This window comes from Rattus norvegicus, chromosome 4 (assembly GCF_021556685.1).
Source record: "Rattus norvegicus strain SHRSP/BbbUtx chromosome 4, alternate assembly SHRSP_T2T, whole genome shotgun sequence".
Classification (NCBI taxonomy): Eukaryota; Metazoa; Chordata; class Mammalia; order Rodentia; family Muridae; genus Rattus; species Rattus norvegicus.
In genome coordinates this window covers 40,899,066-40,913,905 of record NC_141537.1, presented here as the reverse complement: position 1 = coordinate 40,913,905, position 14,840 = coordinate 40,899,066, and the positions used below count along the sequence as shown (strand labels likewise).

Below are 14,840 nucleotides of genomic sequence, written 5' to 3'. Positions count from 1 at the left end.
ATGTTTGACTTAAAAAATTTTTAAAGTACAAAAACAAAACAAACAAAGAAGTAAACCAAACAAAAAATAAAGTCTATCTAGGCCATCTTTTCACCTTTCTTTATTTCATAACAGAGAAGCATTTAACACATTCACTTTGGAAAGGAATGAGGAACTACTAAGATACTTGTTGCCAATCATACTCTATAATCACTCAATGTGAATAAACTTCAACTTTTATGATATGCGAAGTCTTTAGAAACTGCGGTCTAATGAGATGAAACATAATAATCTTAGTACAAGGTACTCAGAACAAATATATCTGCAGGTTCTTCACATAAAACATTACCAATTTACTCTCAAGTGAAATGAACTCTCTTGCTCAAGATCCATACTCAGTTATTTTTATCTCAATCTACAGTATAAGCATGTCTAGCACATTAATAAGTGGAGAAAATTTATTTCTGAAGGAGAATTTTCATTAAATAGAATTTTATAAAGAATTTCTTCTGTAGTTTTTACTGTATCTGTTATTAAAAAAAATAAAAATGGGCATCTGGCTTTGACCCCCTAGGAGCAACGTCTCTGCATTCAATTTACCTGACGAGATTCTCATTCTCTCCAGTTCCTTTGCAAGTTGAACATTCAGTTCTTAAGTCTTCAGCCTTGGGCTTCTTCTGCAGCACAGACTGCCTCTGCCTTCTTTCCCTAGGAACTCTTTCCTGCCATACAAAAAGGAAGGAAACAAAGCAGATCTGAATAGGAAGAATGAAGTGGAAATTACTCAAAGCAAGAACGTTTCCCAAAGTTCAGACTATGTAAAAAAGAATTTAACTTAGTCAAACCTCATGTTTTTCTTCCTCAGGAACAAAGCTTCTCTTTCGTCCTCTGGTTCTCTGGAAAGAAAACCCATAAAATTTCTTAAGGTTTATTATGATAAATATAAATTTTCTTTGTTAAGTATTATGTTGGAAAATTGGTGTTTCTAATTAATGTTGCATTGCTCAATTGCATGTTGTTAAAATTATGTCACTTAACATACTACCCTTTTAAATAAATATACACATATTTGGTAGGAAACAACTAATACTTCAAAACTTTCTTCCATATTTTATACTTACATGAAATGATTTACTCAAAGTAATTTTTCAGGTCTTAACATAAACCACTTCTACAGCTAAAACACTGAAACTGGAATCATATCTATTTTTTTCCCACATATGTACCTATGCATAGGCTTGTGCAATACAAAAAAAAAAATATCCCCATGTAGCCACAAAAAAAGGCAGAAAGTAAAGACCAAAATTTCCAAATTATGAAGACTAGCTAAAATAATGTAGTAAAAGAGCTTTTATCCTACATGTATTTGGACTTCATTTGAAAGAAGGCATCCACATGTTTAAAGGAAATACAATATTGGTATTTACAGCCACCATGGCTAAACTCTCTATCCTACAGAGCTCAGCCTCTGAAGACTTAAACCCCCATTTGCAGACCACTGCCCTAGAGACTAGATGAGACACAAGGTATCACTTATATTTTATTCTATTAGCTGAGATTAAAAAAAAATTATTTCAAAACTAGAAAGGTATCAAATAATCCTCAACAGAACTATTTTCTAAAATAGATGCATCAATGTTGTTGTAATCATCAGTTCTTTGGATTATCTAGTCCCTTGCTAATTAGTACCAAAAATGCACAAATGTCATACTCTGTGATTTCCTACCACTAACAAAATCAGTCGTTCAAGACAAGGAAACTTAGGATTTCTGACAACATTAATGCATTTTTATTAAAAGATATTCTGACTGAAATGGAGGATTTAGGGGAAGGACTGAAGAAACTGGAGGGATTTGCAACCCCATAGGAAGAACAACAATATTAACCAACCAGAACCCCTCCCTCCCCAGTGCTCCCAGGGACTAAACCAACGAAAGAATACACATGGAGGGATCCATGGCTCCAGCCACATATGTGTCAGAGGATGGCCTTATCTGGCTGGCATCAATGGGATTGGAAGCTCTTGGTCCTCTGGAGACTTGATGCCCCAGTATAGGGGAATGGTAGGGGGAGTGGGTGAGTGGGTGAGCTCCCTCATAGAAGCGGGGGTGGGGGGGAATGGGATAAGGGGATTTTGGAGGAAAAATAGAGAAGGGGGATAACATTTGAAATGTAAAAAAATAAAATAACCAATAAAACAACTATCAAAAAGTTCAGTTATTTGGAACCTATCTAATTCTGAAATAAATGTTCTTTAAATCTCATCTGTTCCATCCAGTCTCCACAGCAGTGGTCTGCAGATGGGGAGAATAAGTCATGATGACACAATGTTTAGTCCATCCAAAGTTTCAAACTTTTTTTGATAAAATAAACTACGAATAGTTTATTTACAACTAATACACAATTGCACTTGACTATATAATATAAACACGTAAGATCTGTCAAAAACTAGTTTTTACTTTCTTGGTACTCATATACCATAACTTTCATATATAGGCCATTTCAGTAAGGTTTCAGAATGGTAGAGAATATTAAAGAAAAAATATTCAAACTATCCATTAAAGTTCCACCATCATTTGCACAAAATGCTCAGAGACTCTTACAACCCTTACAGTGAGGGAGGGGCTAGGCAGTTAATGATAATTTATCTAGTTATGAAAAACTTCCTCAGCCACTTGGCTCACTTGCCTCTGTCTGTCCACAGTATATTTACCTGAAAAAATGTGATAAGCCACACATCAGAAAAATTTGAATGATCCTCGATATTATGAATTTAATTTTTATTATAATCTATTTGATTGGCTATTTTCCTAAGCTTACATTCAAATATATTAATCAATAAGCATTTTTCAGATTTTCAACACTGCAATCTTAACATCACTGTGACTAACTTGTACATGTGTAAACTAGGTAGGGAATGTCATTACCTCTCAATTAAAGACTAACACTGGAGTGGTAGCAATTGTAACAATGCCACAAATATAAAATGGAGCAATAAGATCCATTAATTTGAATACTGGCTTTAATAAACCTTTAAATATTAATAAAACAAATGAAAACTATAGCTAACCCCTTAATCATATATTCGTATGTATGAAGAGAAGGAAACACATTAAATTTGTTAATTCCTTCTCCAAAATAATAACCTAAAAGAAGGAGTGTTCTCAACAAGACAGAAGGACTCAGTAAAGACTGTGAAAATGTACTGAAACTTGTATTTACTGTGGTAACAAATACATCTTAGAAAATCCCAATATTTATGAGTCATGGGAAATAAAAATTCCAGGACTTCAAAGAAAGCAAAGCTGATGCAAGACTAGGAAAGGCCAGGTCTCAGACAGCTCTCTTATAAAAGATGAAAAGTCACCAGACACATACAGTATAAAGAAATGAAAAACAAAATCGGAAAGCTTTCAAGCTACATTAAAGTTATTAGAAAATATACCCAAAAGTAAATATCATTTTTAAAGTAACTTCAAAAGAGACATGAACACTCTCATTTATTTCCGTCAAAAGTAATTTCTTTGCCTAAAAAGAAGATGATCCTCCTCTCCACACAAAAACAATGCAGAGAAAATGTGAATATTATATGGCTCTCAGCCGGAAGCAAGGCCAGGCTGTCTTCACAGGAGTTCTACACAGGTCTACAGGTCTACATAGGTCTACACAGTAGATGCAACCATAAAATATAAGCAGGAACAAGAGTCTAAAACCAAGTTTCATCATTTGAGTCTATCAAACTAGAAACTACAACAAAATTGCTTCTGAGAATAATTAGGGTGAAATATGAAAATAAACACTCATGTTATACAGTTCTTTTAAAGTTACGGCTAAATTTTAACCACCAAGATTGTGACTAAATCTAAGTCATATTTTAATATCTCTCATATGATAAAAACTATGTATCCATTTAAAAACTGATATAACAAAACTGTTCACTTTTGAAAACAAATACCTTTTGTACCATTCAGTATAAAACCCTCAAATTCAACATTGATAAGGAAGGAATATAAAGACAGGATGTGAACATAGCTACATAAGTGTTAACAGAATACTTAGCTGAGTGACTTAATTAGGCTGAGTAATTACGTGCTACTACTTTTATATTGACTGAACATACAGACAAGGCATTTGGGGAGAACTTAAAATATAAAAAACAGTGACCCTACCATATATGGACAAGACCGTAGTGCATTGTCTTTATTGATGATTGAGATGGGGGTCCAGCTAACTGAAGGAAGTGCCAACCCTTAACAGGTGGTCAGCCTGCTACACAAAACCAGGTAATGAAACCATAAGGAGCAAGCTAGGAAGCAACATTTCCTCTCTGCATTACTTCCTGACTCCAGGTTGCTGTCTTAACTTCCCTCACTCAGTGATATGACTGTGATGTGGAACTTTAAGGTGAAATGAACCCTTTCCTTCCTAACCTGGTTTTGGTCACAGTGTCTTATCAGAGCAATAAAAAACCTAATGAAGAAAAGTTGAGAGAAAAAAGATGTAAACTGTCTCAGAAATGCAGACAAAATGGGCAGGAACATTCTGAAGTCAATTGAATTTAGATTTAATTGTGCTTATTCCATAGAAAACATCAGACTGTTAATTATTTACATACCATTTGTAATTATTTTTAGGGTGCTTGGACTTAATCTGGGGCCTTGAACATACTAGGCAAGAGCTTAACCAATAAACTATATTCCCAGCCCTTATCAACTCATTTTATTGCTCTCTCTCCTGTGCACAAAATTCTTCAAGCAACACTGGTGACCATTTTGCAGGGCATCAGTAGCACCAAGGAAAAGGTAGCATGTTCTTTTATAAGAAATTCCAATTATTGCTATTGGCTTTATTATCTGAACATTAAAAAATCCAGATGACCCTACTGTCCATTAACAGAAGTCATTTAAGCATATGAATATAAAGGAAGACAATTTGTAAGTATTTAAAAACAATTGTAATGGTAATAAGGACAGAAAGAGTTCTATGAGAATGATATTGTGTTATCCTGGACAGTGTCCTTCCTAGAACTTCATTATTCAGTCATTTTCGGATCTTTGTAATACTGTATTAAATCTGACTCTATTAACTCACAAGAAAATAGAGAATACTGGTAAATAATGTTTCACTGATAATTTACAATTACATATTGCAAGTTATCAGCTTAAGAATATAAATAGAGCAGAAGGTATATTCTTTTAAGTTTCAGTGAAATATTCTGTAACTAGCGTGTGGTTCAACTGGTTTATGACATCTCTTACCTTCTTTGTCAAGTGTTTGTCTGGATGATATGTCCATTGGTAAGCATGGGGTACTGAAGAATCCTACTATCAGGATGTTAACGGTCAATATGTAATTTAAGCTGTAGTAATGTTTATTTTCCAAACTTGGATACCCTTGTGTTTGGGGCAAAGATGTTACTGAAATGTCATCTTCATAGATTTTTTTCTTTAATGAGTTTGAAGTGTTCTTCCCCATATCTTTTGATTAGTTTTGACTTGAAGTCTATTTGGTTAGATATTAAGTTGGATATGCCAGATTTCTATTCACAGGTATCTTGTTATATCTTGGTATATCTTGTTCAACATTTTACCCCGACGTAGAGCCTTATCTTAATGCTGAAGTGTGTTTTTGGATACACCAGAAAGATGGATCCTGTTTTATTTTATTGGTGAATGGAGACTACTGATATTGAGAGATATCAATGACAAAAGACTGTTGATTCCTGTTATTTTGTTGGTGGTAGTGGTGGTAGGGGTAGTATATATTTGTGTATGAATAAAACCACATGGGCATCTCAGTAGATGCAGGAAAGGCCTTTGACCAAATCCAATACTCCTTCATTATAAAGTCCTGGAAAGATTAGGGGTACAAGAAACATACCTCAACATAATAAAGGTAATTTTTAACAAGCCTATAGTCAACATCAAATTTAATGGAGAAAAACTCAAAGCAATTCCACTATAATCTGAAACAAAATAAGCTTTGTCCACTCTCTCCGTATCTATTCAAAAGAGTACTTGAAGTCTGAGCTAGATCAGTAAGACAACTAAAAGAGATCAAGGAGATACAAATTGGAAAGAAAGAAGTCAAAGTATCATTATTTACAGGTGATATGATAATATACATAGGTGACTGTAAAAATTGCAGCTGGGTACTCCTAAAGCTGATAAACACTTTACAGCAAAGTAGCTGGTAACAAGATTAACTCAAAAAAAAAAAATCAGTAGCCCTATTATATAAGGAAATAACACCTTTCACAATAGACTCAAACAGTATAAAATATCTTAGAGTAACTCTAAACAAGCAAGTAAAAGACTTCTGATAAAAACTTAGGAGTCTTTGAAGATGAAACTGAAGAAGATATCACACCAAGAGTTGTAACAGTATGGGAGATATCAAGAGGGGAAAAAAGGAAGTCAGGGCTAAAACATGGGATTCTGAGGGATAGGAGTACATATTGTCTGATGCTCTGAATAAATATAAACAAAGTTGACTACTACATGAAACTTTATAACCCACCTCTTTTCTAGGCTTCATTCCCCAATTTCCACTACCTTTGGAGCAGTAAGCAGTGGTACACATCTGTAATCCCAGCAGAGTTAAGCAGGATACTCACAAAGTTCAATTCCTTGCCTACATGCTATGTTTGAACCTAGGCTGGCCTATGGGAAACTCTGTCACAAAATATTAAAAACATTTAACAGTGACTATCTGTTAATAAAAATATTATTTATATTTTAAAATAGTATGTCTTAAATGGACAAGATTCTTAAAATATAACAGCCAATAAAATGTATTAGGTAAGAGTCTTTATAGCTGACATAATGATACTGACTTTGAATATAAATTTAGTAACAAAATTCTAAATTAGAAAGACTTCTTCTCAAATGCTCATTTAAAGCTTACTAGGATTACAATCTAGACAAACTCAGGTACAAACAACCTTGAAAATCTGTTCCCTCAAGTTAAGAATTTTAAAAGTCATCTGGATGAGTTATTTGCTGTATTGTGGCCTTCAGTATCCTTCCATTAGCACATACCCAGCCAATCTCAGAACAACAGCAAAAAGTATTGAGGGCAGGAGAGCTGATTGCATGATAGTTTAGCTTTTTCAGCGGCTCTGACACTGGTTTTCACAGTAGTTGAACTAACTAATTTTCATTCCCACCAAGTGTCTCTCAGTTTTGTGGTGAAAAGTTACTGAAATAAATCAGGCTTTCCTTACAAAAGTGTCTAATGAGGAAATCCCTTTGTGTTGCTTCTATAATTAAAGAGAAGAGAGCAGCACAGGCCTAAAATAAATATATTATCCATGACAAAATATCATAGTCATTAAGTTTTTTTATTCATTTGTCCTTTCAGTTAATTATTTTAAAGAAATGAGGACTGAGAAACTTCACTAATTACTACATGGAAAGGGTGAGAAAGATCCATCTGGATCTCCAGAAAGGCAAAAGGAGCTAAATAACCCTCTTAGCTTTACTACTTTAATGTACAATAAAGATGTCTTCTAGGCACATAGTAAACCTTCAAGCCACTGTGTGTATGCATGTATATGTATGTATATAGAACCACCATCAATTTACTTAATCACCTAATGTTTTACACAATAAGCACAGCTTGGCAATATGGATAAGAATATCATCATCCTCAGAAAGAAAGGTAAGGAAATCTGGAAGTCACTTTACAGGGCACCACTTCTGTGCTAAGCAAGCACTTACTTCCTGGAAGTATTTCCAGACTTGTTTTCATCCCTATACTTTATCCACTCACTAGTCCTTTTCAGGCTGAGATATCCACAATCAAGTTCTATAACACAACAGGCATTGGCTTGGTATTTCATGGTAAGATATTAACTGACAATTTCTGTAATATTCAACAAAGCTCCTTTCAATAAAAAAAAAAAAGACAACATTCTTAATATCCACATACTTAGTTACTCCTCATGTGCCATAGAATGACCCATTACTGAACTGGCCATATGTGGTAGTGATTAGCTACTACAAGCATATATAGTATAAGCAGGAAGAAGTATCTAGAATCATTACCAGTACTTCTGCTTGGAAAGCCAGCATAATAGAATAAAAGAACAGGCTGAAGAGCTATGGGATTGAGTTTGGAGCAACTATAAAGATAGTGGGAACTAAACCAAGGTCCTCTGCATGAGCAGTTAGCACTCCTGACCACTTAGCCAACTCTCCAGTTCCCTTTTCTTTTCATAATATAAGCTTTTTCAAGGTTAACAATCAAACAGTCTCTTAACTTTGAAACTATTTCACTGTGGATAACAGGAATCTGTCGCCTGCCAAAGTGACATACCTCATCTACCATGGCTGTACCTCCTAAGCCTTCTCAAACATCCACTGACTAGAAACAGAGCACTAAACACCCAAGACTTATGGGGACATCTTACTCATAACCACTACATTCCATTCCTGGACCCACATAGTCTCATGGCTGTATTATAAAACAAAATGCATTCAGTCCAACTTTGAAAGTCTCCGTAGTCTTCCGTGTATTGGTCTGGCTGGCAGAGAAGTCAAAACAGTCCTGTGAGTGGGTAGGGAAGATGATTATAGGGAAGACAAAAAGAAGATGCAGGAGACAGATATGGAACAGCTTATATTCTACTACAGAACCATGGGAAGCAAAGCCACAAGCTAACAGAAACAATTTTGGTACACAAGACATTTGTTTCCACCCCAGAAACCTCTCTGTTCCTTCCACCCAGGTCAACAGAATCATTAGCCCTTAGCCTTGAGCCTCAGGTGCAGCTCCTCTTATGGCTCCATGCCTCAGCAGACCAGGAAATCTGCCAACAGGCCCTGACCTGCCTTGACTCTGCCTGGCAGGCAGTTTTCTCTCCCTTTTCTTTCCTCTGCTTCAGAGAAACAGAAAATAGCTTTCAATACTTCCTTAGCCTCAGAACTGTTTAAAAGCCCAAAGTCCAAAGTCCCTCTTAAAGCTCAAGGCATTCTCTTACCTGGAACTCCCTATAAAAATCAAAATACAAATAATAAATTTCCAACATCTAATGGTACAGAATGTGCTGTGCCATTCCAAAAGCGAGTTACAAAGGCACAGTGAGGAAGGACTGGCCCAAAGACTGGATCCCAGAAGTGCAAACTGCAAAGAGTGCAGTTCCTTTGTCCAACGTCAGAAGGATCAGATGGTTCTCATGTAGGTTGGCTGACTGCAAGACATAGCTTTCTCTTGGGCTGGTTCTATTTCCTGTGTGCAGCTCTCCATGGCTGTTATCTCTGATTTTAGCATGTCTAATAGCTGAGACCTCACTTCTCAAAACAGCAAAGCAGTGGGGAGAAAGGACCACTGAGAGTGACTTTTGTCCTTGTCCTTAGAAATCACCTGGCTAAACAAATTTCTTTGGATTTGAATAGATTACAGGATAGACTTGTATTGATGTGTCACACGGTTATCAATAATCACTCTTATGCAGGTCTACAATAAAAAACAGAAAATGAGAACAACAAGAAATATAAAATGTATAGTTTGAAAAAAATAAAAAAGAACATAAAAGCCAAGGTATTAAAAAAAAAAAAGCCCAAGTATTTTGAAACTTCAAACTCTGCCCTTCCCACGCCAATGACATACCCCCTCAACAAGACCATACCAAATTTTTCCTATACAGTTGCATCAACTGGGGGCCAAATATTTAAATAAATGAGCCCATGGGGGCTACTGCCATTGAAACCATTACATTGATATTTAATGTGAATTAAACGTTTATGCCAATTAAAAGCAGATATATACCTGGATTTCAATAGTATTCAGAGGGAACTGGGGAAAATAATCTCTTGATATCAGAGTATAGCATCAAAGGAGAAAGATCTCGGTCCAGGTATGGTGCTGGCATACACCTGTAATCCAAGCACTTGGGAAAAATAGGTGGGTTTTAGGCCAGCCTAGTCTATGAAATTAAGTCGAAAGCTATACAGAATGACCCTGTCTCAAAAACAAATAAAAATGAAACAACAAAAAGGCTCACTTACGGGGTTGGGGATTTAGCTCAGTGGTAGAGCGCTTGCCTAGGAAGCACAAGGCCCTGGGTTCGGTCCCCAGCTCCGAAAAAAAAAAAAAAAAAAGGCTCACTTACTAAATCTGTCACACAATGACCAAATGTTTAAGAAAAATTCCATTTGTATTTCAAGTGAATGTTTACACAGACCTCAAAAGAGGACATGAGAAATTGAGAAACAATTCCGACTGTGCAGACTTGTTTCTCTCATGAGTTTCTCACGTGTTTATATTTGTGCCAGAACAGACAGCGGTGTCCTCATGCTTCACATACCTCTGGTTCATGTTTTAGTGCTTTCCAATTACGTGCATGAAAAAATGTGGACTGAATTTGAGTTTCCCTCAATGCTAATAATTTTGGGCATCTGTTTATAAGGTTTTAGTCTATCGAATTTGTTTTACAAAGAAATGAGTACGTAAAAATTTGCCAAATTTCTAGTTCACTGAGGACAAAATATAATTCTTTCTTTCAGAAAGCATTTCTGGTTTGTTATTACTAGGTGCATGTTCTATTTACATCAACATTTTACATTTCCTACAAACCCATAAAGGCTGACCCATAGTTACGACTTTTTAGGAAAGCTAACCTTTATTTTTTTTCCCTTGTGCCAAGACACATTTTTTTTTTTTTTTTGGTGGTCCATTGCAGATGATTAGTGCTCTATCTGTTTTAGGAGCACCACTCTCGCCCCGGGGTGCTCCACTGCAGATGATCAGCGCTGGGCTTGGCAAGACACATCTTTTAATAAAAAATAAAAAACTTTATCCTTGAGGGAGATAGATATTTTGCCTTAGTGATGCCATTTGTTCCATTACTATATTTTATTTTAAGAGGTTTTTTTTTCTATTTTAAAATTACAGTTGTCTGAAAATTGCCTCTTTTTTTTGTTTGTTTGTTTGTTTCTCAAGACAGGGTTTCTCTGTGTAGCCCTGACTGTTCTGGAACTCACTCTATAGACTATGCATGCTGGCCTCAAACTCAGCTATCTGCCTGTCTCTGCCTGCCTTTTCCTCTCCCAAAAAATGTGTCCCACCATGATAGGGTTTTTGAGACAAGAGTTTTTTAAAGGTAGACCCTTTTAAGATAGATATGTAACTGAGAGATCCTCCTCCCTCTGCTTCCCAAATGCTAGGCATAAAGACTTAGAACCACTATGTCTGACTATTACTTGAAAAGTCTGCAAAAAGTCACTTAGAATATTTCATTCACTTGTATTTTAAATGTTAATGTAATTGATGAGGCATATCTGTGAGTTGTTTTCTTAGGAAAATCAAACAGTTGTATTTGTAATCTTACTAGTTCAAACGCACACCAGCCCCACACACCGTAAAGTTTTTCTATATAACATGGGCTGCCCACACACTTTATTCTCCCTGCCTCAGCCTCCCACTCCCACGGGAATGCAAATATGTACCGTAATACCTGGCTGGATTTTATATTGGGTTTCAGTGAACCCTGACATTTTTCCATCTTTTAATGTAGTAGTTGTATTTCTATCAATTTTTAATTTTCCTGCCACTATTGATGAAAGTGTGAAAAACTTTTTTCACATTGGTCATAATATTTTCTTAAACTTTTAAGGAAAATGTATATTCATGATGTATACAGAATAATCATAACATGCCCTAAGCATCAATCTTTCATTTCAAAACAATATACCATTGAGTGCACTTAATGCCTTTGAACATAAATGTGCCAAGGCCCACGCATAGAGGTCAGAGGACAATCCATGGTGGGCAATCCAGTCCTTTCTTTTCTTTCCGTCTTCTTAGTACCAGGGATGAAATCTGGTGACGTACAAATCATCTGCAACTCAGCAAATCTATACCACATTCTCTAAACGCTCCTTAACATACTACAGGGGGCATTTACAGAATTAGCTAAAACAAAGACATTACTAGAAAACCAAAGAATGACTAAGAGAAAAAAAAAAAAACTAGAGTATGACCTATTGTTCCCACAAGAAATTATCAGTCAAATTAAATAAATTATAGCTGTAAGGGTCTCTATACATTAATCAAATTAGTAAGGGTTTTGTTAAAACATCAGGTCACAGAAGAAAAAAGTTTGGCTTCTCTATTCACACAAAATCCCAAAGTTGACAAACTGAATACTGTTCATGAATACGCAGGCTTGAAATACAAGGAGAAAGATTAGCGACTGAAATACATAAAATCAAGATGAAAGGTAATCTCTACAGGTAAGCTTGCTGAGGGAGGCACAGGAGTAGACAGCTTCAGTCACATGCTTTATTGGAGCGTTGGTTAGCCTGGTGATCACTATTAAGCTTTTACCTGAACCTACACACTAGATTATCAGCTAAATACAATACGGACAATTCTAAACGCATAGAACTGAATTCACAGAAATATCCAAGAGCAATATCGACACTTGATTGACTTCCAAGTGTATGTTTATGCTATAAATCCTTTATCTGCTTAAAGTTTTTGCACTGCAACATCACTGATATCAATAAATAAAGAATAAATACCGTGTTTCTTATTGGAATCTTCTTGGGTTCTGGTGGTACATCCTGTGGCACAAACTTCACTGGCTCCTTAATCTGTCTCCTTGATCGCTTGGTTCCATCTGGCAAGGTTTCCATGGCCATCTCGGCCTCCATGTCACTGCTCCCTGCCTGGTCACACTCTGAGCACTGCCTAAACAAATTTTTATGAAAAATTAAGATTATAGATCTCTTATCTTCTAATTTTAAGTATGACTCTAATAAATATAAAAATATTCATACAGAAATACATACACTACAATATACACAGGTAGTGCGGTATTGACAAACAGAAACACACTTTTACTCCTGCAAGAATCACTACCATGACTATATTACAAGAAACAATTCACTGTATACACATATTACAGAAAACCATGTAGCGATGCTGTTGTGAGCCAGCATAAGTCATAGATGACTGTCTGAGAAGATAGCTTTACTGTGGAAGTGATGGCTTTCTTTTAAGATGACATACACTAAAATGTCTTCTAAGGACATTCATTCCTTTACTCCTTTACCATACCTTTTCATTTTATTTAATGACACAGTGTGCTGAATATACCATCTGGAGAAAACTCTAGAAAAGATTGGAAGATTCTAGGGGAAAAAACTTATTTTACTCTGTAGATCAAGTTATTTTTAATAAAATAAAACTAAAAAAAAGCATAAGTACTATTCCCAAAGTCTGATTTTAAATACATTAAATCATTTTTACAATATTTACTTTATGTGTTGATATTTGTACTTTTAAATGTAACTTAAAATTCAACATCTCTAAATATTTATCACTTAATTCACTCTTTCAGAATTTTTATTTTTGATATAACAATACTATAGACTTTTTATTAAACTTACTTTTACTTTTTAATCTGAGATCTTTTAAGAAGCAGAGATTGAGGGAATGGCCAACCAATGGCCCAACCTGAGAAGTAACCCATGGGAAAAAGCCAACTCCTGACAATATTGGTAACTGCAATGGTTGCAGAAAAAGCCTAGCATAACTGTCATCTGAGAGGCTTCATCCAGCAGCTGATGGAAACAGATGCAGAGAGCCACAGCCAAACATTAGCTGGAGCGGACAGTATCTCGTGAAATAGTTGGGGGAAGCTGGAGGAGTCAAGAATAACACAAGAAGACCTAGAGACCAAGATATATATCTCAAATGTGAGGCTTGATCTTCATGTGGTTTGCTTACTAACAGGAGCAGAGCCATGTCTGCCTTAGACCATTGCCAGCCTTTGGCCCCTTCTCCTAGCTAGTCTGCCCGGTCTGGCCTCAGCAGGAGAGGATGCACTTAGCTCTGCTACAACTTGATGTGTGAGGGTGGTTACAAAAGGGGGAGGGTAGGAGAAAATTACCCTTCTTAGAGGAAAAGGGGAGGGAGAGAAGGAAACGGGTGATAGAATAAAACTTGGGAGAAAGGGAAGGTGTGGAGTGCAATCTGAATGCAAAGTGAATAAATGAATGAAAACAAATCAGTGGCCTTCCTCTACACAAAAAATAAACAGGTTGAGAAAGAAATTAGGGAAAAGACACACTTCACAATAGTCCAAATTAATTTAAAATACCTCGCTGTGACTTTAACTAAGCAAATGAAAGACCTGTATGATAACTACTTCAAGTCTCTGAAGAAAGAAACTGAAGAAGACCTCAGAAGATGGAAAGATCTCCCTTGCTCATGGATTGGCAGGATTAATATAGTAAAAATGGCCATTTTACCAAAAGCGATCTACAGATTCAATACAATCACCATCAAAATTCCAACCCAATTCTTCATAGAGTTAGACAGAACAATTTGCAAATTCATTTGGAATAACAAAAAACCCAGGATAGCTAAAACTATCCTCAACAATAAAAGGACTTCAGGGGGAATCACTATCCCTGAACTCAAGCAGTATTACAGAGCAATAGTGATAAAAACTGCATGGTATTGGTACAGAGACAGACAGATAGACCAATGGAATAGAATTGAAGACCCAGAAATGAACCCACACACCTATGGGCACTTGATTTTTGACAAAGGAGCCAAAACCATCAAATGGAAAAAAGATAGCATTTTCAGCAAATGGTGCTGGTTCAACTGGAGGTCAACATGTAGAAGAATGCAGATCGATCCATGCTTATCACCCTGTACAAAGCTTAAGTCCAAGTGGATCAAGGACCTCCACATCAAACCAGACACACTCAAACTAATAGAAGAAAAAGTGGGGAAGCATCTTGAACACATGGGCACTGGGGAAAATGTCCTGAACAGAACACCAATGGCTTATGCTCTAAAATCAAGAATCAACAAAAGGGACCTCATAAAACTGCAAAGGT

At 36.0% G+C, this 14,840-nt stretch overlaps 1 protein-coding gene across 30 annotated transcripts in view; it reads right to left on the bottom strand.

Annotated features, from left to right (window-relative positions):
- The window catches only part of Phf14 (PHD finger protein 14), a 183,226-nt gene that overhangs the window by 91,644 nt on the left and 76,742 nt on the right, over positions 1-14,840 (bottom strand). For 28 of the 30 annotated variants that reach the window (XM_087658587.1, XM_087658589.1, XM_087658594.1 and 25 more), the window contains 3 exon segments: positions 12,507-12,675; positions 825-875; positions 580-701 (listed from right to left, as the gene is read on the bottom strand). In XM_087658587.1, coding sequence (XP_087514713.1) covers positions 580-701; positions 825-875; positions 12,507-12,675 — 342 coding nt within the window. 30 annotated transcript variants of the gene reach the window in all.